The following is a 26,328-nucleotide window of genomic DNA, read 5'->3' on the forward strand; positions in this document are numbered from 1 at the left end:
CCTCTGTATGACCCCGTTTTACTGTGTAACATTATGCACCTGAAAAATCTGATGTATAAATATGAATTTCAATGTTCTTGGTGACTTATTGCATAATGTGGTAAGCTAAATGTTAATCTAGATCATACTTTGGAATGTAAGTATTAATATACCATAATGTAAAATACCATTGCATTATGGTTCACTATCTAAATAGGTCTGATATGTTATCCCTCGGACTGATTAGAACGCTGTGCATTGTAATGTGAAAGAAATGATCGGCGGTCCCAACTCAAAATGGCCGACACACTGCACATTCTCTATACCAAATGTAGCTGCGCAACGTAATGAGGTCTCTTTTCTTCCTTTTTCCATCATATGGGAGCCTCTTGAAATTGACTCAAACTACATGAGCAATGTAGTTACTAGATATAAACCTTGAATTCCCGGCACGCCGGTGGATTCAGTCCGTCGTTCCTATTGAGTCCGTCTTCTCTTTCAATGACGGATGACAGACTCACTCGGAACTGAACACCGAGTTGCTCTGACTGATAACTTAACTGGTGACTGATAACTTAACTGGCAAGTGCGGTTCTTTACCGCTTTGAATTCCATAACTTTGATCTGGCCAAAACGCTGCAACTGATCCATTCTCCTTTGCACCTTTAGGCACTCGACACGCAGCGCGAACCGAAGGGCTGCTGTACACTATTCTCCTTGACTTTGATTCCACCCTAAAACTGGCCGATTGAAGGGGCCTCGTGCAAGCAAGCCGGGTAAGAGTATATCGAATATCTCTATCCACACATAAAGGACGTTTTTAATTTTAAGATTAATTCCTCATGGGTCCACTTTCCCTCCCTTTGTAAATAGGATTCATTCCCATGAACAACGAAGAAGCAGAGTTCTAATACCTGCAATACTGGATTTAACATACAACCCAGGCTCACCTTGTGAATAAGGTAAATTCATTAATTAGGAGGCCCTACTAGTGAATTATAACTACTGTAGGATTGGTCTAGTGACCAATTTTGTTATCTCCGTAGGTATTAATTCCCTACCCCTGGGTGTGAGATTGAAAACATCACCCCTCCCGCTACCTTCATTGGTGAGGTAAGCCAAAATCTCATTTATAACCCAATTCTGAGACTTGGACAATCATTTTGGTGATGCAAAAGCCTTATATATATATCCAATCTGTTTCAGGGCTTGTGCTACTCCTCTGGCTGCCCATATCAATAGTCCTGATGAAGACTCGCAAGGCTAAGGTTTAATTTTCCATAAGACCCTAAAGACGAGTCGAAACGTCAACGCCATATAATTGTTTCTGCCCTGGATGTTGATATATACTTTCATGTGCAATATAATTTTAGAAGCAATGTCTCCATAAAAAAGTGGTTTGAATCTATTTCACACCAGGTCATCTGTAAATTGTACATTGTGCGAATCTACTGCATGTATATAAAATGTTGAAGTACTTTTTACTCTATATTCTTTTTACACGTTCCATTCTAGCACTCTATATTCATTTTCCTGCACATACTTCATTTGGGCAACCTAAATTCTCTCTTTTTATATATTGAGATAGCAATGATTGTCATGAATTAAATATTGCCCTGGATACATATTTACTGATGTTGCTTTTTGGCTTGATTGTATACTAATAATCATTGAATGTACCTGGGCTGATCCACTGGACATGCCCCATGACTAAGAGAAGGTTACCATTTATTGATTAGTATTAAGTATAAATAAGTGTCTGAGACCACTGTATTTGAATAACATTTATTACCCGGGTCTCTTTGACGTTCTGGGTCACCCCATTGTCTTAATGGGGACAAAACAGGATCAGCGCTGTTAGGGTTAAGGATTATTCCCAGATCGGCTTGATAACTCCAGCCAAGTACAGATGGTCCTTTTTTTGCAATGAAGAGTTTACAACAAGCTTTCCTGTTCTTGAACTCAAATTCTTGCCCACATGTTCCAAGAAATTCGATGTTGTTGCCTGTGTAACTTCTGGCAATGATGTTCGACTTCTCTAGCGGTGTTCCAATTTTATCAGTGAGCAATTGTTTCCATACATTCTCATGGATGATCGTGAAAGGGGAGCCAGAATCAGCCATTAAGTTTACAGTTACCCGACCCAATTTCACATCGCACATAGGTTTTCTTTTTTTAGTGGGTGTAAGTTCTAATACATCATACTCAATGGAGAACACGTAGTTGATGCTATCAGAATCCGAGTATTCAGAATTCTCTTCTGAAGAGTCACTTTCATCCTGAATGTGTCTGACCTGTCTGTATAGCTTAAAAGATGCCCTATTGCAGGCCTTGGCGATGTGACCTGTTAAACCACATGACAAGCATTTCTGATATCTAGCAGGGCACTTTGTGGAATCTGCTAAATGGTTAGGAGAACCACATCGATAGCATTTGAGTTCAGGTGGATTTTTATATTTACTGCTGTGACTTTTTTCACCTTTGTGCTTGGATTTGTAAGGTTCACTTTTCTTAGAATACTCATGCGCAGCTTCTTTATTGCTGACCCTTTGTCTTTGTTTGTTTGCATTAGAAGAATGAATAGCTTTAACTACAATTGGCTCATCTAAAACTGCTTTGGCACACCTGCCTGTAAGTTCAGCTTTTTTAACTAGAGCAACAACTTCTTTTAAGGAAGATTCTCCATTACCCCATAGTTTGTCTTGGATGTTGGGGTTACTTGCATGCATGATGATTTGATCACGAACAAATTCTTCTTGCAATTGACCAAATCTACAGGTTAGAGCCAAGTTGTTCAAGGCCGCAACATAATCATCAATGCTGTCATCTTTGCCCTGTTTTCTTCTAGAAAACTTATACCGGTCAACAGCAACACAAACAATAGGTGAAAAATGTGCATCCAAGTCATCTAATGCATGTTGATAAACATCATTTCCTTCCATTGCTTTTTTTTCAATGTTGTTATAGGTCTTGACACCCCCGGGACCTAAGCAGTACAATAAAACTTTTTTTTTCTTTTCAGCAGTGAAATCTTCATCTTCAACAGTTTCTATGTAATTGGTGAAATACTCTTTCCACTCCTTCCGTGACATAGAAGGAGCGCCTTTAAGAGGTAGGAAGGCTTGGGGTTGCGCAAGATTTAATGAACTGAGGGCACACATTGTGAATGGGAGAAGGAAGGAAGAAAAACAAGGTGCCACTTGCCTTAGGAGAATAAATTCAAGAATTAGATGTATGCAGACCAGAAAGAATGTCCACTTGCCCCCAATATAAGCTTCAGTTAGAACAGGACTGTTTCACAGGCTGGGGTTATCAATTTTGTCAAAACCATGGTACAACTTGTGAAAGAACAAGGTTGTATAGTTCTTGCGTGAGAGGAAAATAAATCCATTTGGTTTACAAAGGTGTGCACATCACCGTGTGCGTGTGCCTTTAAAATTAAGGGGTTCAGATCACTGAAGGAAAATTTGCCACAAGATTGCGCCAGACACTGTGTTCCAGTGAGAGACAGGCTGACAGGAAATTGACGCGCGAAGGCAGCTCACTGGAAATGTCACTGCGCGCCTCACAAAACGCCAGACTCTTTCACGCCATTAAATGCTCCAAAAGGAATTGACATGGCGTGTTTGACAGTCACAGGCGCTGCTTTCGGAACCACAATACACGCGCTGCAGAGCGTGCCCAGGCACTCACACCCATCCGACCAGGCTCTTACCAGCGGAATGGCAGATGGCATTTGCTGGGGACCATCCACACGATCTCGGGGCAAGGTTCACCGAAGGGTCGTTAACCACGGCCAACACTGGAGAGCACCGTGAAATTCAGCGCGGAGGACAGCAGACCCGCATTGAGAAGCAGTTCAAAGCAGCACGGCAGCTCCGATCACCGGCGTTTAGCAGGGAAACCACGAAGGCGCCTACCTCACTCTCAGGGTGTCTCGATGAGTATTTCGCAGAACCCAAGTAGAAAGGCTGGTTTCCGTATATCAATCAAATTCCTCTCAGGTTTCCGACTAGTGAAAATAAATTAATCTGTGGTGAGGGGCTGTAGGTTTACCTCGTCGCCACTGGTGAAAGCAGGAAGCTGGAAGCAGGAAGTTTAAACTGTACTTAAGTTTATTCATATAACAGCCCCACACCCGGTCAGTGCGATAATCATTCTGGTGACAGTTAGGCAGTTGCATGGAATGAGGAGAGGGGTAGAACGTTGGGGGAACCAATGGGAGGGGGGAAGGTGACAAGGGAGCTCTCGCGTCAGGGAGGTGGACAGGGCACAGGGGAGGACAGAGTTAGGATATAACAATCACTCCATTTGAAATCATTGCACTGCTTATGCTAATTAGTCCATCTCACTTATTTGTTAGGGTTTATGCCCTGAAGAATAACATCCAATTGCCCTGAAAGAGGAATATGACAGTATCAGTACACATGTTGATAAAGCAAGATGGTCTGGAGCAACACTCCACTGTCTTTGAAATGGAGTTACATATGCAAGCTTCTGCACTGAGTCACACACCGAGTCTGTATAGCTCTGGATTTTTATAGCTGACCCTGGTTTTCCAATGGGTATTGGTAATCAGCAGCCATGATTAGACCTGCCGCACAGGAGAAGAATGCTATAAATAAACGAAAGATTTTCATAATGCAATCACAGCTAATCCCATTCTTTTCTAATTACACCATGAAAGCAGTACCGGTTAGGCGGCACATTTGTCAGAGCTTTTTGATCCCACTTACAATGCCCTGAAAAAGGAAGAAAGTGCTGTCTGTCATTGATGGCATTTGGAGGTGATGGAATTCTGCTGGGCCGGAGCTCTCTTTCCCAGGTAAGTGCACCACTGTTGTGCTTGGTACAGTCACCACCGTCAGGGATACAAATCTGCAGTCATTTATACAGATGACTTATATTTTTGGTCTCAGAAAGCACACAATGCCATAATAGTCCCTAGACCTGAATGGCACTACTTTGTGTGCGGATGTGCTCCTCGGGGAAAGAGCAAAATGCCATGATAGTGAAGTTAGAAAAAGTGGGGTAGGACCAAGGGAGGAGGCGGCAATCTAGACACCCGGTGCTGCCAAAAATTATTACAATGAGCCTGACCAAGAGGAACTTGAGACACAGCAACACAATCCTTATCACTGAACAGGTGGAGGAGGAGGACAGCTTGTTCACAAAGCTTTGGCTGGAGAAGATATGAGCCTATTCTTTCAGCAGTACTACTGTTCTAGATGTAGGATTAACTTTTGTGAATCAAAACTGTCTTATTCTTTCATGGGTGTTTTTATGAATTCCTTGTCCACCCCTTAAACCTGTTTCATAAATGCATCTGCTTCCCACCAATTTAGTAGTATAAATGTCATATTTTCCCGTTGATATTGGCAGACTTATGGCAGAGGCCCCTAAATAAGAGATAAGAAGAAGGATGCAGAGATCTCCAGCTGGAAATTAGTGGATAGCTTTTGTGAATATGGTACGCAATACTAATTGGGCATTACTCAGACTCCCCAGGATATAGCGGCATGGATTAGCAAATTTAGCGGCACAAAAATGGAAATTTAGCGGCACAAATATGGAAATTTAGCGGCAATTTTGCGGCATTTTATGTGGCCATTTTTCCTACGACAAACACAGATATCTTAGTTTTTTTTAGTTATTTAACAACATAAAGCAACGTATATTTGGTTTCTTTACAATGTAGATCTTTGGGGCAGATTTACAAGCCCCATGCACTGCTTTTACGCCGCCGTTGCATCACTTTTGTGACGCAGCGGCAGAGTAAAAGATGCACCATGGTGCGGGGTATTGAGAACGTGACGCATCTCCCAGATGCGTCACGTTGCAAAGCCCTGCGCCAGAAGAGGCGTACCATTGCAGGTCAGTTTGTGTCGTGCAATAGCCTTAGAGCTTGGTGCCACTGTACCTGCTGCACTAATGATGGCTATACCTATCGCCCCTTTACAGTGTATTTTGAACACAACCTGATATCCATCCTTTCACCCACCCCCTCATCATCCATCCATTCCCTCATCATCCATCCATCCATCCATCCTTTCACCCACCCCCTCATCATCCATCCATCCACCCTTCCCCTCTTCATCCATCCATCCACCCTTCCCCTCATCATCCATCCTTTCACCCACCACCTCATCAACCATCCATCCTTCCCCTCATCATCCATCCTTCCTTCCCCTCATCCATCCATCCTTCCCCTCCATCCATCCATCCTTCTCCTCATCCATCATCCTTCCCCTCATCCATCTTTCCCCTCATCCATCATCCAGCTACCCTTCCACCCATACATCCAGCTATTTACATTTTCTCTCCGTCCCCTCTCATCAATCCATCCATCCGCTCTCATTATCCATTATTCAATCTTTCATTCATCCATTCACCCTTTCACTAATTCATGCAGCCATTCACCCATCCCTTCACTTACTTACTCACCGACCTTTCCATATTAATCTTGAGCTGAGCCTTTTTGAGAAGAGGCCCATCAAGAACTTCACCCTCGCTGTAGGGGCTGTTCCAGGACTGGGACAGAGGCCACGCAGGGCGGAGACAGGATCCACCACAGTGGGGGACAAGAGCCATCACAGGTCTAGGTGGACTGGAGCCACAACATGGGGGGACAGGAGCCATCACAGGCGGGGGATGGACTGGAGCCACCACATGGGGGGACAGGAGCCATCACTGAGGGGAGGGCAGGAGCCATCACAGGAGAGGGAACAGGATCCACCAGGGTGGGCACAGGGGTGGGCATGCAGTATTCTAGTATCATCTTGGGCTCCTCGCCCCCTCCTGCACAAGACAACGAGAAGACAGGCTCTCTGTCCAAAATGCCATCCCCCACTGTGATGTACAGTACTTACAGGAGATACTCTAAGAGAACTGATTGAACTGATTGTCCACCATACTTTGTTAATCAGTGTGGGTGCGATTGTGCCATTTCTTTATTTTCTTACATTATAGACTGCATGTTGAAGAACCGAGGTTTGCTTACAATTTAGTGACAGTAATTACGCTCTGTGAAGAGAACCACGTGCTGCCTCGGTGTAATCAGGGTTGTAATCTGGCCGAGTCTCGGATGTTTGGGGCCCTGGGTAGAAATGGAATGTGCGAGCCCCCTCCAAATAGCAGAGACATGATGCATTCAGGGCTGTTTGCATGTGAATGGATGTCGCTGCTCCTGAGCCTGCAGCCCCTCCCTCTCAGTCACCTTCGCAGCGCCTCTTAACAGGTCAGCAAGGGCTGGAGGTGTCAGCGCTGCCCCCCCCTCCTCTCAGTCACCTTCGAAGCACCACTTAACAGGTCATCAAGGGCTGGAGGTGTGAGGGTTGCCACCCCGCTGTGCCTCTCCAATGCTGCTGAGCATCTTGGCTGCTAGCCCAATTCACAGGCGATAGCCACATAAAGCAGACCCCCCAGGATATAGCGAAAAATGCCGCGATTTCTACAAAGAATGCCGATTTCGCTGGCATTTTTGTAAAAATCGCTGCATTTTTTTAAAAGTGCCGATTTTGCGGCAAATCGCGAAATCGCGATATCCTGGAGGGTCTGATTACTCCTACAAAATGTCTTTGTGAATAGGACCTTTACTTTAAAGAAACATTCAAATACGGCAAGACATGGCATGACTCGAAGCACAGTACAGCAACAATGATGGTAAAAAACAACTAATCAGAAACCTCCTGGGCAGACAATGATCAGGCAGAACCTCAGTGACATGATGGAGCTGGGGCAGGTGGGCAATGTGATGTAGGTAGGACGCTGAATATTTTTTCTCTTATTAATTTTTCAATAGACTATCAATATACCATGGATATAGCCTTTAGGGGGGAAAAGTGATTTCGAGGTCAGAGTACGATCAATGGATTCACGTGAACAAAACAACAATGTGCCATTTATAAAAGCTCTTCGGAAATGTTGCCAGAAAAAAGAGACATGCATTTTATTGCTGCAGGCCTAATGAAAAGGGGATAATCAGAGAAAAAGTATAGGTTGTTGCAGAGGGTACATGTTTAGCAGATGGATTACCTGATGAAGTGGCATCTTGAACTTGCTTACTTAGGTAGCATATTTTTCTTCAGGTGACACTTGGTAACAAGATATCATGGAGAGATGACAAAATTGCAGGGGAAGATGGCATAGGCAATGTATCATGGGAAAGGTAGTGGCAACTCCCTATGTGAACAACAGGGTGTTTACATATAGGGAGGGCTCACTGAAGATCAAACTAGTTTCCATTTGCAAACTATGGGAACTCCAAAAGGGTTGGGTTCTATTGGCTGAGAATAAAAGAATAATGCTGCCTACATAGGTGGTGGCATGAAGGATCATCAGATGACAAAGTCAGTAGAGAAAGTGATACAGGTGGTCAATTCAGGTAGATTGTGTGGTGGGATATTTGTGTTGGTGCTGGATGGTTCATACCAACTCTCTGTTTCCTGATTCTAATGCACCTGTTGGAGAATAATTAACTCAAAGCAATGTATTTCTATTTGGACTGGATGGTTGGGGGACCTCTAGTGGAATTTACACAATGTTTGAAGTTTTAAGGAGGGTGTTGATCCTTTTAGAGGCCTTTTTGATGAAGGTGATGTAGTGCGTGGTCTTGACTGAACAGTTGCATGCTGCTGATGCAGAAGCATTTCAGTGTCAGCATATATTCTTGTGGCATTGTTCAGCACTGTTTGTTCTCTTATTCTTGGGGAGCTCTTGGCATTTTCACAGGGCAGATGGTTTTGCTTTCTGGTAATAACGTTGGAGTGGGACGCGGGTGTCAGCTGCTGATTGAAGGATTAGCTTGAAATTGCTGAAAAGAGTCTAAAGGCTATGGTAATTAGTATTGACATAGGTGTGTGGAGTGCATTTGGAAGTTCCTGAGAGAGCTGTAATGCAGTTGTGCTGGATTTTGATTTCCTCATTATGGAGAAGGGGATCAGAGAAGTTGAAAAGCAATGTTCCATTGGTCAGTCTAGCCCACCATGCCTCAAAGATGGCAGGTCTGGTTTGACAGGCTGGAGCAGGTGAAGTCTGTGATGTTAACTTCAGTGAGCGTTATGAGATTGAGGCGCTGGGTGATTACGTTGCTACGTAGAGGGAAGTTAGAAGAAGTATTTTACAGACTTAGGGCCTGATTTAGATATTGAAAGATGGCTACTCTGTCACAATGGTGACGGATAACCTGTCCTTCAAAATATAAATCTCATAGGATACAATAGGATTCATATTACAGCTGATGGGATATCTGTCACTGCTGTGAAGACATAACCCGCCTGCCAAGGTATTAATCAGGCCCTTAGTTAGGTTGTCCCATTGACAAGTGGTACATGATTGGTGCTTAGGCTACAGCGAGAAGGTTGGACATCTTGGGGATGAAGTTGTGGTTTAACCTGCGGTTGAAGCAGAAGTGAAATGCTACAGTGTTTCTGATAGGTGAAAGATATCAAATTGTATCTGTTCAAAAACTGTTTCTTCAGAAAAATAACTACATGCTACTGTGAATTTTGCATTAAGAGAAAGTGCCACATTGGTCAAATGTCATCTCCTTGTCCATGGCAGTGCAATGCCAGAAGAATGTCTCACAGCCCACATCTTTCTCCATCAGACTTCAGAGACGTTGTCCCCTCAGACCATAGACCTCCACCTCACACAGTGAAAGAATTTCCTTCCGATCTGGGATGATGATACTGATATACCGACCCACCTTCCCACGGCAGCAAAACTGGGCAGGATAGTACACAGAGCTCCTACCAAAGATGCCACAGCTATGGAAGAAGAGAGAAGATGTTTCAATTAATTGGGTGTACTTTCATCCAGAAAAAGTGGTATCTTTTAACTGGATTTACAATTTCTCTACAATAGAAAAATGTAGACTGTTTACCAAAACAATGTTCAAGTAGATTGGCTTTAATCAAACATTCTTTTCTACACCACAGACCTTCTTTTTGGAAATGGAAAACCTTTACCCATGCCAGCTTTGTCAGTCTAGACTGTTTATATTAAAAATAGTGCTGTAATCATGCAGGGGGTAACTTCCACTATTTATTTCATGACAAGAGTTGCAGGTCAACTCCAGGTCCACCAGCTGCCATTTCTATTATCCCTGCAGAATTCAAGATCTACCATGAAATGTAAATGACACAGTAAGATGCACATATCAAATCTGTCCCTTCTCAGAATTAAAAAACACAGAGCAAGGTGCAATTTAGACACAAATCGGGATATGCACAATGAAGTGGCGTAGCCCCCTGGGCTTAACAACATGCTCCGCCACTTTGGAAACGCAAGGCTCCACCATATTTACAAGAATGTGGTGCAGCCTTGCGCTCCCCCTGCGATGGCACCAACACATGGACCCTTGAGACAGAGTGCAAGGGTGTCTGTGTGCAGGGGATGATTGGTTATGTGTAGGAAAATGTCCCTTCCTGCACCAATCCTAAAGTAAAGAAGTAGCATACTGGTGTCGCAAAGAAATTCAGAAAAGCGAGTTAAAATGGGCGAAGGCCAGTAGGGAAAAATTGAAGGGAATCTGTAATTCATTAGAGATCGACTTGGACCTGGGAACATATCAAATCCCTAGTATCAAAGGTGATCTGAAGCAAAGGGGAAAAGAAGTTTCCAAATTGCTTGATATAGGCTATTTAACAAAGAAAAAATCAGTGGCGCATATGCTAAATGCTTGGTCCAAAGAAAACTTGTTCCCCTACCTTGATAGATTACCCAATCGTGGACTCAGGCAAGAGATCCTGAGGCTTCGAATTGGGATCAACCCATGGCTAATAAACAGAGACCTTAAAATAAAAATTTTAGATCAGGCAGGTCGCTGCAGGTGTAATTTGGGAACTAAGGGAGACCTGCTGCATATCATGTTAGATTGTCTGACACTCCTAGAACATAGAAAACTTTGGCTGCGCCCAGAGTTTATAAAATATGATGTAAAAACAAGGTCGCAGGCGGCCAGCCTCTTAACAGAAATCCCCTATATCAATATTGCAATTGCCCTCGGGAAATTTATAAAGGTGGCCCTGAGTGCATTGAGAGCCAAAGAATTACATGTAGTACTGTATGGATCTTAGCGGAATGAAATTGTTTGGAGTAGTAAGAATGTGAATAGGTTTTAATATACAAAATAAGTTTTAAGATAAGTGTAATTTTTACTGAATTTTGTACTTTTGATAATGGTGTGTATGATCTTTTAATGGACACGTTTTTAAAAATAAGTGTATGAATTTATGGTGCATACTCCATTCTGCGTTATGTTCACTGTATTGTTTAAAGACCATGGTCATAATAAACATATATTTTGACTTTTGACAGGTACACCAGCTGCCATTTCCATTATCCCTGCAGAATTCAAGATCTACCATGAAATGTAAATGACACAGTAAGATGCACATATCAAATCTGTCCCTTCTAAGAATTAAAAAACACAGAGCAAGGTCAATTTAGACACAAATTGGGATATGCACAATGAAGTGGCGTAGCCCCCTGGGCTTAACAACATGCTCCGCCACTTTGGAAACGCAAGGCTCCACCATATATACAAGAGTGTGGTGCAGCCTTGCGCTCCCCCTGCGATGGCACCAACACAGGCACCCTTGAGACAGAGTGCAAGGGTGTCTGTGTGCAGGGGATGATTGGTTATGTGTAGGAAAATGTCCCTTCCTGCACCAATCCTAAATTGCCATTTTGTAACTTTCATGTGTGCTGCGTCAAGCAAAAATGAGGAGAAATATGACATTTTTTATCGTTTCGCCAATTTAAGACCTGGATTTTCCTGTTTTTAATTTTGGCACTCCCTCCTCTGTACGCCACCCTTGTATATAGGGGGCAGCATCAAATATAATGGGTTTTGCAGTGGAACGCCCACCAAAACACCCACTGCATGCCCCTTTTAAACTAAACATAGCGTGAAAGGGTGCCTTATGTACAAGGCAGCATTAACCCATGTTAAGTGGCTTAACCCTGCCTTGTACATAAGGCAAGGCTCCTATCGCCGCCGGAACGTCACAAAAAGTGACGTTCCCGCGGCGATAGGGGCTTGTACATATGCCCCAAAGTGTGGGAATGTAATAAAAAAACATAGCTTCAAAATACCTGTACTGTTTTCCTCTTTAGAGAAGGGTGGTAATGGGTTAATTCTAAATCTTTGGTACCACCGTGTCTGCTCACCCTTCTTTTTTGTTATCTTATTTTAAAGCCATGTAAAATACGCCATTTTCTGGATCAGATTAGCCACTGGCACTGTCAGTCTCATATGAACCCTCACCTGGAGGAAATGGCATCAGAGGTTCCGTGTACCCCAGCACCTGTTCCACAAGGAACTTCCATTAAAATCATGGTGGACTACAGCGAAAAAAGTCCACAAATGTCTAGTCTATAGTAAGAAACATGTTCCCCCACATGGGAGACATGAATTATGTTTTAGCTATGCTTTTGGGAAATGTCTTTGTAAAAACATATTTTTCCAATTAAAGTCTATCCCACACAAGAAGTAAGCTCTCCTTTAAGGGATAAAAGGGCTGCCTACCACTAAGACAACAAACTATAAATGTAGCAGGTGGTTATGACAGGGGCGGTGGAACCTAAGCCATACTGTGTCCAGCCTCGAAACATCATTTGAAGCACTAATATTTTAAATAGATTAGAATTCTGTGCTTTCAAGCTCTGAATGGCAATATTCATGTGTCCTCTGTATCATGTTGATTGTCATGTTGATTGTCTGCTTCCAAAATATGCTCCTCCCTCAATACCAGCCCTCCTGCTTTCACCAGCCTTCGTGTATTCCACAAACCACCATAAATGACACAATATTACAGTTAAACTTCTTCACAGCGCCATAGAAACAAAAATCAGGATCCAGTAAAAACATGCAGTGTACTATTTTAAAGTAATACTCAGCAAACACCAAAGCATTTTATTTATAATAGACAAAACCTAGAATTGTATTAGGAAATCCATCTAACTTTTTCCTACAGTCTTTTTGGTAAGGGCGCAGACTGTAGTGGACATGACCTAGTCTGAGATTTTTGGGCATTTCTGCAGTTAATAATACATCTCTTAACTCTTTCTTCCAATATGTGGGTGCCACAAGAAGTCCACACAACCATTTTATTTGCAAGGTTCACACCAAATACTTTTCGTGGTACGAAGCCAGAATCCAAATACACAAATCTTTGGTCACACATTTCCAGAGGATCTACAAATCCTTTGTTAAGAAAGCCATAAAGCTAGACTACTCAAATTGATTCTTCAGTGCCAAATGCCCTTCTATTAAACTACATATTTATGCAGGTGGTGGCCCTAGCACCTTGGAACTAACCCATCAACTGTCCTCCAACCGGTCAAGGCTATTTTAGGCACAGCTTTAGTGCATTGAGGCTCCCAGCTTGCTGTTCTCTCCATTTATCTCACCCTTTTTCACTCTCTTCACTGTGTTCACCCTTTCCTGACCATTGTGGTATCTCTCTCTTGCCAAGTGTCTTTTCACCCGATTTTGCCTATCTTTGCTTTTTACCACTTTTTCTGTACCTGTTTTGTCTCTCTCACATCTCTTATTAAGAGTCATTTCACTGTATTTAATCCATCTGGGTTTCTCAATTCTTTGCCTGTGCCAGTTTTGTCTTTCTCTAATCTCCTTTCAAGTGTCTTTTGACTGCATTTTCACCCTTCATTTTTTCTGCCTTTCGTCTATTAGTGTGTCCTTGCTTTTGACCTTACTCTAATTTTCATACCTTTTCACCTGTTTTCTTTACCTATTGTGCCCTTGTCTTTTGCCTTGCACCACACCTCAGTTCTAACTGCTGGTGCCCTTTCTGCAATCCTCTCCCTCCCATTTGCTCCTTACCTGCTACTTGTGCCATTTCCCAGCTCTCACCCGCGCCACTTCCAGCACCAGCCACCACCACCTGTTCTCTTCCCCCTCCCAGTACCTACTTATTTGCAGTAGCAGTGCTGACCTTTAGCTTACTTACCACTGACATGCCAATGGTAAAGCAAAGGCTAGCCCGTTTGTGCAACGTCTGTGCCTACACTGATCAGCACCCTCAACCCCCAACCCATCACTAACCATCTGTGCTCCTCCACTCACTGAACACAACTAAACTCACATCAGTACTGCTGCACCACACCTCACTTCATGTAAGGAGCCTGCACCTCCTGCCACTTCACCAGCACTGCAACACTCATGACTCTGACAACCACCACAATCACATGATTAATCTCAAAACCCTACGTGCACACAAAGGCCAACTACGCCACACCCCTTGATACCATGCTCAACACCCATCCCTCAACATATTGCAACAGATATCTGGGACCTACTGATCAACTTCTCCCCAAATCTCCCTTTCTTCAGCAAAACATGGCTGAGTAACCACAGCATCAACACCAGACATTGCGTCAGCCATCCCCACCGGCTCCAAGATAATCAGCAGGACCACCGTAACAAACCTGGAGGAGGGATCACCATCATTACAAAGGACAACATCAGCTGCAGCATCAAGTCACAGCCAACTTCACCATAAGCAGAACTCTGATCTACCGTCCTCCCACTCGTCATCGACTCCAGCATCTACATCCTTGTAAGAGACATGAACTTCCACCCAGAACACTTGAACAACCCCAACTTTGCCGCCCTTACCAAGAGCTTTGGAAACTCAGTATATGTCTGCCCCTCCCATGTAGAATGGCACATCTTAGACCCGGTCTGCACCTCATTGAATAATTGTCTTGGTCAGTGCACCCACTCCCATCACCTGGATGGATTACATTAGTGTCAGCTTCTCAATGAAACTTTCCCCGACACAGAAGAGCCTCCATTATCCACCTGATCCCCCATACTACAAAAAACAACGAAAAAACACAGACCACCTATCAAGTGACATCAGCAACTTCAATAACTGGATCCCCTCCCGCTCCGATACCAGGCACCTTGGGAAAGTACTCTCAAACTCAAGGTGTGGAGGAATAGCAAAATGTTTGTACGAGGTCCAAAACCCAAGCTCCTCCCTATGGGTAGTTGAATAGGTGCATATGTTACCAGCGATAACAACCAACTAGAGCCTTCCCCGTTGTTACACAAATGGGATGTATCACTTTGTCCTGCTGAATGGGTGAATATGTGACATGGGCGATGCCCCGCTTACAATGAACTTCATTAGACCTTTTCGCTTTGTCAATTATTTACCACCCGCTACATGTGCTGTATGCACTTAGAGCAAGAACTACAGAACTGAAACTGATCTAAAAAGTGATTTCTTCTATAGACGTACAAAGCCTATAATACCATAGACATAAACTATTGCAGTATGCTTTTACCTGAGCACATGATATCTGACCTTGAATGCCTCTCTCCTTTGACAAGGAAGGTGTCAGTCCAACTGACTGGGGCCCTCCGTTATCCAAAGGAGCATGTTTCTGCCGAATGTCTGACAAAATATCGAAAACCACAATATCGATGTACAAAAATATTGGAACAAATATATCGATATCAAAAATATCGGGTTCCTATACTTAACTAGATATCTACACAAATATCGATTTTTTAATATCGATATACAAAAACATTGTTTACTGTGATATCGACTACATTAATATCGGAATACAAAAATATCGCATTCTGCAAAAAATAATGACATTAACAAAAATATCGACATCAAATATATCGTGCACATAAATATCGGGTTATAAACTATATCGACTTTTTATAAGCATTTCTTTACATCATTAACTAACGCTTTATATGTTTTCACATCAAAATAAACATACAATACTTTAATTTATACTATAGACACACTCTAAATTCATCTAATATTTACTATTGGTATAATTATATCATCTACACATATAAAAATATTCTATGCTACTTTGTATACTTTTATAATTAATGTTGGTTTTTCAATTCTAATACTAATTAATCACAACTGAAATTCAAATATACTAACTAACCAATCACAACCCAAATTTTTTTAATGAACCAATAGCAAAGTAATTACTACTGACACTCCCCTATATAAGCAATGAAAAAGTAAGCACAAACTACTTGCCAAAAGTCACTGAAGGAGATTCATCTCTATCCGAATTGCTGCACAACAACTAGAAGAACAAGACTATCAACCTACTATTACATCTTCTAAGTAAGTAAATAAAATAAATACAGCATTATTTGCTAATAGTATTTACTTACCTGCTAAATACCCAGTGCCCCTTTGCTATTCATACTACTTAACATGCTAAATAATGATATTAAATTTTTTTTTTAGATACTACCACTACTGATTATTCTACTCCAAATAATTGTGAACAAAACATAGGAATACAGATTCTAAAAACTATGTAAGTAATTTCACATTGTTTCATTATGTGCACATTAATCTAAACACACAGAAATAATGACTTTAGCACACCATCTTTTTATTTTTCTGTAGATTCTACTACTGAAAACTGCACTACTACTGAACTAAGGACTTCTGTACTATATCTACAATACTTTTTACTAAGTAAGTAAATAAAATAGAAACTGCTTTATTTGCTAGTACTACTTAATTACCTGCTAAATACCCAGTACCCCTTTGCTATTCATTGTAGTTAACATGCTAAATAATTATCTACAACCATTTTTTAAAGATACTACGAGTACTGAATATTCTACTCAAAATAACTGTGAACAAAGCATAGGAATACAGAATCAAAAAACTATGTAAGTAATTTCACATTGTTTCATTATGTGCACATAAATCTAAACACACAGAAATAATCATTTGTCCCCCACATATTTCTTTTTTTCTATAGATTATACTACTAAAATCTGCACTACTACTGAACTAAGAACATCCGTACTATTTCTACAATACTTTTTGCAAAGTAAGTACATAAAATAGAAACTGCATAATTTGCTACTACTAATTAAATACCCAGTGGCCCTTTGCTATTCATACAACTTAACATGCCAAATAATAAAATAATATTATTTTTATAGATACTACGACTACTGAATATTCTGCTCAAACTAACTGTGAACAAAGCATAGGAATACAGAATCGAATAACTATGTAAGTTATGTCACATTGTTTCATTATGTGCTCAAAAATCTAAACACACTGAAATAATCAGTTGTGCTCAACATATTCTTTTTTCTAGTAGATTCGACTACTGAAAACTGCACTACTAATTAACTAAGGACCTCAGTACTATTTCTAAAATACATTTTAGTAAGTAAGTATTATGCAACTAAAATAAATGTGGAAAAACAATACAAACATTTATAACTGTTCTAATTAATTTCAATTATATATTGTTTATTTACAGAGCACACACGGCGAATAGATATACAGACAACATACAGAACTTCACATTCTAAATAATACTAATACAAATCACAAAGTAAGTATATTAAATAACATATTTACCACATAATGTTTAAAAAAACCTACCAATATGGTGATTAAACTAACTCATATATTCCTTATTTTTTTAAGATAACACTACAAACTACTCTCCAGAAGCTGAAGAAACAATTATACTGCCAAATACCAACCACAAAAAAATATGTAAGTATCTTCACAATGTGAATCATGAAGATACACTTTTGTAGTAAAAATGAGCTCTAAAATTGCAAATGTACCTAAACATTAATTAATAATATACTACTTTCATGTTTCTCATAACAGCTACAACAACATCACAACCATTTATCCTCAACTAAAGAAGGAAGAAACTCCTAAGTTTTGCTGTACATTCTAAAACACGTAAGTATAAACATTCCTACTTATCACTAACATAGATTATTTATCACATTTAATTTGACATTAACTATTATATATATATTTTATAGATATACAAAGTACAAAATGACCGAAGGAGCCGAATTTGTGACCAGCCAAAAAGGAAAATTATTACTATGCTACATGGGTTACACGTACACACAGGAAAAGCAATATGGCATGAAAGTGAATTGGAAATGTTGTAAATATTATTCGAACAAGTGCTATGGCAGAGCAACAACTAGAGAAGCTACAGTACTATATACTAGGGAACACAATCATCCACCTAATATTACAGAAATAGAAGTTAGAACAGCTATGGAAAGTATAAAAGAAGCTAGTACCGGTTTCCAAAAGCAAACAAATGTAATTTTAAAAGAAGCCATTCCTAAAATCCCAAAAACAGCCACAACCCAAATGCCAAATATCCTATCATTAAAAAGAACTATAGCACGAACCAAAAAAGCTACAACTGCATCAACACCATCTCCCAGAACATATGAGGATATAAATTTTACAGCAAACGAAATAATAACTTTAAATAAACAACCATTTATAGTTTATGACAACGAAAGCAATGTGAATAGGCTTATAATTTTTGGTACCAATATGAATTTAGTGAAACTGCAGCAAAGCCAATATTGGATGATGGATGGAACATTTAACATCTGTCCCAAACCATTCTTCCAATTATACACAATACATGGGCTCTACCACAACTGCAACATCCCTTTGTTATATGCACTATTGCCTAACAAAAACAATTCTACATATATGGAATTATTAAATGTCATAAAACAAAAAACGAATGATTTCTCTCCAGAAAAAATCATTCTTGATTTTGAGCATGCAATGCTCTCAACTATTCTAAAAATCCACCCCCATACCTGCATTCAAGGCTGCTATTATCATTTCAACCAGTGTTTATGGAGACACCTTCAAAAAACTACCCTAAGTGTTGAATATGCTACAAATTCATCATTTGCTTTCCAAATCAGAAAACTAATTGCACTTGCCTAAGTCCTTTTCTCGATTACTTTGAAGACACCTGGGTAGGCAGACTCCACAGATCTGGCCACAGATGAAATCCCAAATTCCTCATTCCCTGGTGGAACGTGTACAATAGTACCCTTAACTGGGAATCAAAAACTAACAATGCCGTGGAAGGTTGGCACAATGCATTTGTACAATCAACTGGCAGAACCAAACCTACTCTAGAAAAATTCATAAAATGCCTACAGAAAGAACAGAGCTATCAAGAATTTAGAATGGACCAATCTGTAACAGAACTTGTCCCAAAAATATCCAAGCAAAATAAACAAATGCACAAGTACCTGGAAGAACAAGTTAAACTTTACCCTAATACGAAAGGCATAGAATACCTAAACATCATAGCCAATAATTATGAAACTGTTATAAAACACCAAAAGTAGCACCTAAGTATGCAAAAATATGTAACGTGAGCTTCTAAAGTATTTAATGTATGCAATATATAAAGATATTATTTTAATATATGCACACATTAAAACAAAATAACAAGTTTAAAACTATTCCATAATAAATATGACATTACCCACCCACACAAAAATAGAAAGCAAAGACTTACCAATTATGTTGGCAATCCAATAACGTCCTTCTCCACCAAAGTAATCCAGGTAGTGCAAAATTAACCCCAAAAAAATGTAAAAATACAACTGTTCCAAAATTAAGAAATCCACGCGGTCCTTAGCCATCAAACTACCATAAAAAACCCGAAAAAGTAGAAAAAAAGAAAGAATCGCTCCGGGAAACCCGAAAAATGTAAAGAAGTGTTTGTAAATCAGTGTTGAATGAAAAAAAAAAAACTTCCTTTAAAAAAAAACGGAACTTCCGATGTAGCGTACACCTATGAAAAAAACATAGAAAACAGACATTCCCACCCACATTAAGTAGCTAATAATTATATACCAACACATTAACATTGATGATTTAATGTTAGATATACCCTAAAAGACTTAAATTCACTCTATAAATAATTTGTTACCTAACTAACACAACGTGTATATACCATACGTAAATATCTGTTTTCCAAATCTAAAACATAACTCCCTCACATTCAACAACACTAAATATAAGGTCACTAGTCTAAAAACATCATAATAATACACATATAACATATAAAATCAACCTTACCTGCAGCGACGTGAAGTGTCTCCCAACCGCGATCAGCCCTTCTTCCAAATAACCCAAAACGACCTAACCCGGTTACAAAAGAAAGCACCAAAAAGCAATAAAATAGTCCCAAGTGTAAAATATAATATCTATACAGAACCAAATGTGTTAAAAAAAGTATCAATGTATGTTATTGTGAAAAAATGTTTTATTTAATCCTACAAAGAAATCATAAACAAAAATGTACATGAATGTAATAATTAAAGATTATGAAAAAAATAATGTTTATGTTAACAATGTTAAAAAATGTAAGTACATTGTCACAAAATGAAAAAATGTAAAAAAGAGTAAAAAATGTGTATTTTATATTATAAAAATGTGACCTTCACAAATGAAGCAGAAAAAAGCTTAATAGAAAAATATTTGTGATATTTAAAATTATTTTCTGACATAACAATATGTAAAAGAGATAATAAAGAATGTTAATTTCTGTTAAAAAAATAAAATATTAATAATGCTTCTGTATAGTTGTTTTTGAGTGTGTTTATAAAATATGTTTTCAAAGGAAATGTAAATAAAAAAATGTAATTATGAAAAAAAATTGTAGTTAAAACATAAATAAAATAAAAGTTTCTACAATCATGTTGAACAATTTGTATCATTATCTTACTAGAAAGTATCAAACTTACTAATAATTTTTAACTGTATAATAAATGTGAGTATATGTTGGACTCTAATAATGTAATGATTCATATACCAAATCCAGTGTACATTAAATTAGAGTAGGTGTTGCACACTAATAAAATAAGAATTAATATTCCTACTGCATTCTACATAAAATTTTAATATGTGCTGTACACTAATTAATTATAAAATAATATTCCAACTGTAGTCTACAGTAAATTTGAGTTGGTGTAACAAATACCCCTTTACCCAAAAACTAAACACTGACCCTGAACCCAACAAATCCCCCTTTACCCAAAAACTAAAAACTGACCCTTAACTCATCAAATACCCCTTTACCCAAAAACTGAAAACTGACCCAGAACCAAACAAATACCTCTTTACCCAAAAACTGAAAACTGACCCGGAACCCAACAAATACCCCTTAACCTAAAAACAATTAATGAGTAAATAATTATATGTAGTATATGATCTTAATTCATTAATTAATTAATTAACATTAATTACCAATTAGCTAAAAAATAGAAGTATAGATAAACATGTAATAATTAATTAATTATTATTATATTACTTCACACCATTATCCCCTATAAACCCAAAAAACCACTCCTAAACCTAGATATGTTTTTTAAAATGTTTTTTAAAATAAAATGTAAAATAAGCCAAAAAAGAATATATGTATAAATAATAAAAATCATTATTATAATTAACTAATTATTATTATTTAATTGCCAATTAATTACTTAATAATAATATGGACTATATGATCTTCATTAATTAACTAATTAAATAAAATTATATTCCAATTAGGTTTAATTGTGGAATATTGATTAATATATTATTTATTGATTTATTATTAAATTACTTCCCACCCTTATCCCCTATAAACCCAATAACCCACTCCTAAACCTTGAAATGTTTTTATAACAAATTTTGTAACATAAATTTTTTAATACAAAATTAAAATGTATATATGTTAAATTATTTAAGTACATGATTATAATTTCTAAATTAAGATTAATTAATTACCAATTAATTAATAAATAATAATATGGACTATATGATCTTAATTAATTAACTAATTCATTATAACTAATTACCAATTAGGTATAATTTAGGAATATTTAATAACATTTATTAATTAATTAATTATTATTAAATTACTTCCCACCTTTATCCCCTATAAACCCAAGAACCCGCTCCTAAACCTTGAAATATTTTTATAAAAAAAATGTTATTAAAAATTTTGGAATACAAAATAAAAATGTATAAATGTTTAATTATTTAAGTACATTATTATAATTTCTTAATTGATATTAATTAATTACCAATTAATTACTAATTAATAATATGGACTATATGATCTTAATTAATTAACTAATTAATTATAAATAATTACCAATTAGTAATAATTTAGGATTATTTAATAACATATATTAATTATTTAATTATTATTAAATTACTTCCCACCCTTATCCCCTATAAACCCAATAACCCGCTCCTAAACCTAGATATGTTTTTTTAATTAATTTATCTATAATTGTTTTTTTTTTATAAGAATACACCTTTTTTAATACATTTTATATACAATTATTTTACTTTTTCCTATACTATTGATTATTTCCATTACTACACGATATTTTTTTTTTACGATATTTTGTCACACGATATTATTGTTTTCGATATTTTTTTACACTTACCTATTCCGATATTTTTGTATCCGATATTTTTGCTTCCCTATATTTGTGACCTTCGATATTTAAACTTCGATATTTTGTCTTTCCGATATTTTTTTTTCGATATTTTGTCTGATTACCGTTTCTGCCTCTTACGAGGTAAGTTACTTACACTTCAAAAGGTGCACATTATCACCACGCGTGTTCTAGCTTGTCCCCCCTTTTTTATACCAGATCACGAAGACGGTTACAATATAACAAAAATTATATTCCCCTATACCATCACCCACACAGTTTGTCTATTTGCTTTTACCAGCGAGCATTGGTGACCACCCTGTGTAAATGATCAAACACATGTCACCATTCTTGATACTTCGATGATGTGCCAGAGTACCATTAGGGTGACTGTGAATTTAGTTTGTAATCACATGTCTTATGTACCTTGCCACCTCATGTCTCCCTCTCTTTTAGGTGAAACAATAGACCAGCATACACTCAGGGGTAAGCTGTTCAATCTTGTTGGGTCATCCCCTATTAGAGAGAGACCAATAGCCCCAGGCAGAAGCATACCTCACTAACCTTTGGTCCTGACAAAGTGCCGCCAGATCCATGGGCACTTGACACTAGAAGCAATTCTGGTACTTTGTAGACTACATGATAGCACCACTGTTTTTAGTTAAGACCTGGTATCAAATCTCTATTAAAACAGTACATTAGATACCAGAGCCTATTTTAGCCAGCACTTACTCACTTTGCCATCCACACGGTTAAGTAGCCCCCTCACTTGCACTCCTCTATTCGCTGCCTTCAGATCTCAAAGATCTCTGCCAATGAGCCCCCAGGTCCATCAGGCATTGCAGTGCCCGCCTGACGCTGAGAGCCCAATGATGAAACATGACACCCTAATGGGTGAATGGGGGCACCAAGATCTGACCTTCAGGTCTTTTTGTAACAGGACTATTAGCCAATCGGGTCAACCCTCAGTGGTCATCTTTGGTAAAGGAGGAACTAACCCTTTTTTGATACCCATTCACCTTGGAAAAGAATCCAAGCAGCGATAACACGAATGCTAGCAACCTGGTACACCAAGAACTCTGGATGAGAAAATTGAAGCTAGGGGAGTGATGGAGAGCCAAGAAGAATTGGACAAAGCACTATTCAAATCTCCCCAGATTCAATACCATCATCAAATCTGTGAAGTCAATTGGAAAGCCTAAGTCAAGCGCATCCACATGCGCAGCAAACCCCAGCAACAGAACACAAAATCAAACTGTGCCACGACCTGTTTGACCTCTTCTAAAGCAAAATAACAGCCATCTACACATCTTCAATCCACAACCAGATCATATCAGCAGCGTAAGAAGTTTCTAAGTATCAAACAAAAACACCCTGACAACATGAGACCCAATCACTACAGAGGAATCTACAGCTATCACGTAGACCATCAATTTCAGGCCCCGTCTGACTCCTGCCCTCACCACACCTTCCACAAAGGCTTAACTCCCATCGGCAAAATGCTCACCACCAGCATCCTCACCACCTCCATCAACACAGCCACCTTCCCGGAAGCCTGGAAGCATGCACCATGATGGCCTGCCTGAAAAAGCCCTCAGCATTACTAACCAAACTTGCAAACTACAGACAGCTCTCACTCCTTCCATACCTGAGTAAGGTCCTGGAGAAGGAAATCAACAGGTGCCTCACTGACCAACTTGCCAACCATCAGCTTTTCTAAAGCAGATTTCATACCTAAACACAGCATTGAGACAACTGTCATAGAAGAATCAGATAACATCCAGATGATACTCGACAGAGGAGAAAATGCAGCCCTCATCCTACTCAACCTCTCTTCAGTCTCTACACAGTCTCCCATCAAATGGATATGCACCTTTATTATCAGAACAAAAACAGCCAACATGTCTCTTTACTCCACAGGAGCACATAAACTAATTTTCTGGTCTCTGCAGGGTTCCTCGCTCAGACCAACTCTCCTCAACATCTATGTGATGTCTCAGGCAGAGGTTATATGCACACACCATCAATATGCTAACCTACACCAATGGCACACAACTGATATTATCCCTTTTGGACAAAATGTCTGCCACCACCCTCAGCACACAAGTAATTCATCTCAGAATCATTATCAACAGAAACCTGGGCATGTCCACAAAGGTCAACAAGTCTCTGCAGTCTGCTTCCACACTCTAAGAATACTAAACATAATACTTAAGTGGTACCCCACCAACACCAGGAAAACCATCACAAAGCCCTCATAAACAGCGGAAAAGACTACAACAACACCCTCTATGCAGGTATAATCAACTAACTCACATGAAAACTTAACACCATCCAGAACACAGCAGACATACTAGTATGTAACCTCCAACGTCAGGCCCATGGCCCCATACTAAAAGAGACTACTTTGGTTACCTTTAGCACACACAGTTCAAGCCACTCAACAAAACATACAAGGCACTACATATCATAGGGTCGATTACCTAAATTGCCACATTTTATTCTACCAGCCCTCCAGGCATCTCTGTTCAGCCAGACTATTGATAGCACACCTACCAAGCATGCACAAAAACAGAGCAGAAGGTTGCACCTCCGCCTACACAGCTCCTAAAGCATGGAAAGCCCCCTTCCACACCACATTAAAGCCATCTCTGTGTGATCCAGGGATTATGCCCAGGAACATAACTATGCTTGGGACCATAAAAAAACTCCTGTGTAGTACAGTTGTTCAGAAGAGTTCTGAAATGAATGAAGAGAACAGGGATCAGGAACTTGAAATCAATCAGGAGTTTTAATCTTGGAGTGGTCACCTATACCGTAATACTGTTCGGAGTATTCCAGGGGCCTTTGGTTGTGGTGGTTTAGATTCATTCCATGTTTTCTTCAGAGAAGGATTTTTGTCAGAAGTTGGTTTTACAAAGGTTGAAACAGAAGGTGTGGTCCTCAAACTGTTACGTCTAAGGACGTGTACACCTGAGAAATGATAATAGGCAGCTCACGTTCATGGTTGGCAATAGCTACTGCAACACGTTTTTGGAAAACATCCAAAGATGCAATTTCACCCTTAGCATTAGAAAGAATCATTTAAGAGACAACTGGAAAAATTCCAACAAGTTTCATCCCTATTCATTCTATATTTGTTTGAGGACGTTCGACAGAAGGCCCATCGAGGGAGTGCTATAACAGAGAGTGTACACTGTGACAAACACAGTGCCCCAGGTGTTGCAGTCGGCCAAAGGGGGAACAAGACCATTAGGCAAACACATCATTAAAATTCAATGTTTATCTTGTGGTCCAATAAAGGAAAACAGAGCAACAAGTTTATACATTTTCTGTGCAAACCAAAAGGGACTGTCCTCACGATTAAGTGGGTGTTTGCCCATAAGCAAATGTACAATGGCCAGACTAATAACAAGTCCTACAGCATGTTGTGCCCTGAGCAGACACACCAGCTCTCACAGGACCAGCCAGAAAGGCACAAGAAACTAATCGTATTAAGCATCTATATAAAATAATAACCTTATCTCAGTCAAATTTAGATCAGCTAAATGTGGACAAGGTGTGAAGCCTGCAAGAGTAGACCAAGTGGCCCCGTCAATACTTAACCCATTTGTTGCTAGGCCTTTCCAGCCGTGATAAGCCTTTTTTTTACAATTTGCACTTAGGCCCCTCTAACTTTTTGTCTACTAAAGGCAGCAACACTAAATGTGCGTCCTTTTCTTCCAACATCATGAGGATTTTAAAGGTATACAGGTTTTATGGATTCCCCTGGAGGGGACCCAGAAATTCGGTAAAACACAGCTGATTTTTTTAAGGGGGTGGAAATAGGAAAACAGTGCTGCAAAAGAAAGCATCTGCTTTTTATATGCAAATGGTATCAACAAAGGGTTTGCGGTGCTGAAGTCACCATTGTCCCAGCTTTTAGGGACAAGCAGACTTTTGTCAGAGAACCAACATTTTCCACACAGTTTTGGCATTTTACTGGGACATAGCCCATTTTTGCTCCTTTTTGTGCTTTCAACCTCTTTCCGTTAGTGGTAGAAATGGGCGTGAAAGTT

At 39.2% G+C, this 26,328-nt stretch overlaps 1 protein-coding gene across 1 annotated transcript in view; it reads right to left on the reverse strand.

Moving 5' to 3' along the window:
* Positions 1–9,589: 9,589 nt before the first annotated feature.
* LOC147724927 (pentraxin fusion protein-like) overlaps positions 9,590–26,328 on the reverse strand; it is a 233,506-nt gene continuing 216,767 nt past the window's right edge. Inside the window, exon 3 of the mRNA XM_086918136.1 lies at positions 9,590–9,746. Within this exon, the coding sequence (XP_086774262.1) occupies positions 9,590–9,746 (157 nt within the window). The remainder of the gene's footprint in view (positions 9,747–26,328) is intronic.

The sequence above is a fragment of the Lissotriton vulgaris genome, chromosome 4_1 (genome assembly GCF_964263255.1).
Source record: "Lissotriton vulgaris chromosome 4_1, aLisVul1.2, whole genome shotgun sequence".
NCBI classification, from domain to species: domain Eukaryota; kingdom Metazoa; phylum Chordata; class Amphibia; order Caudata; family Salamandridae; genus Lissotriton; species Lissotriton vulgaris.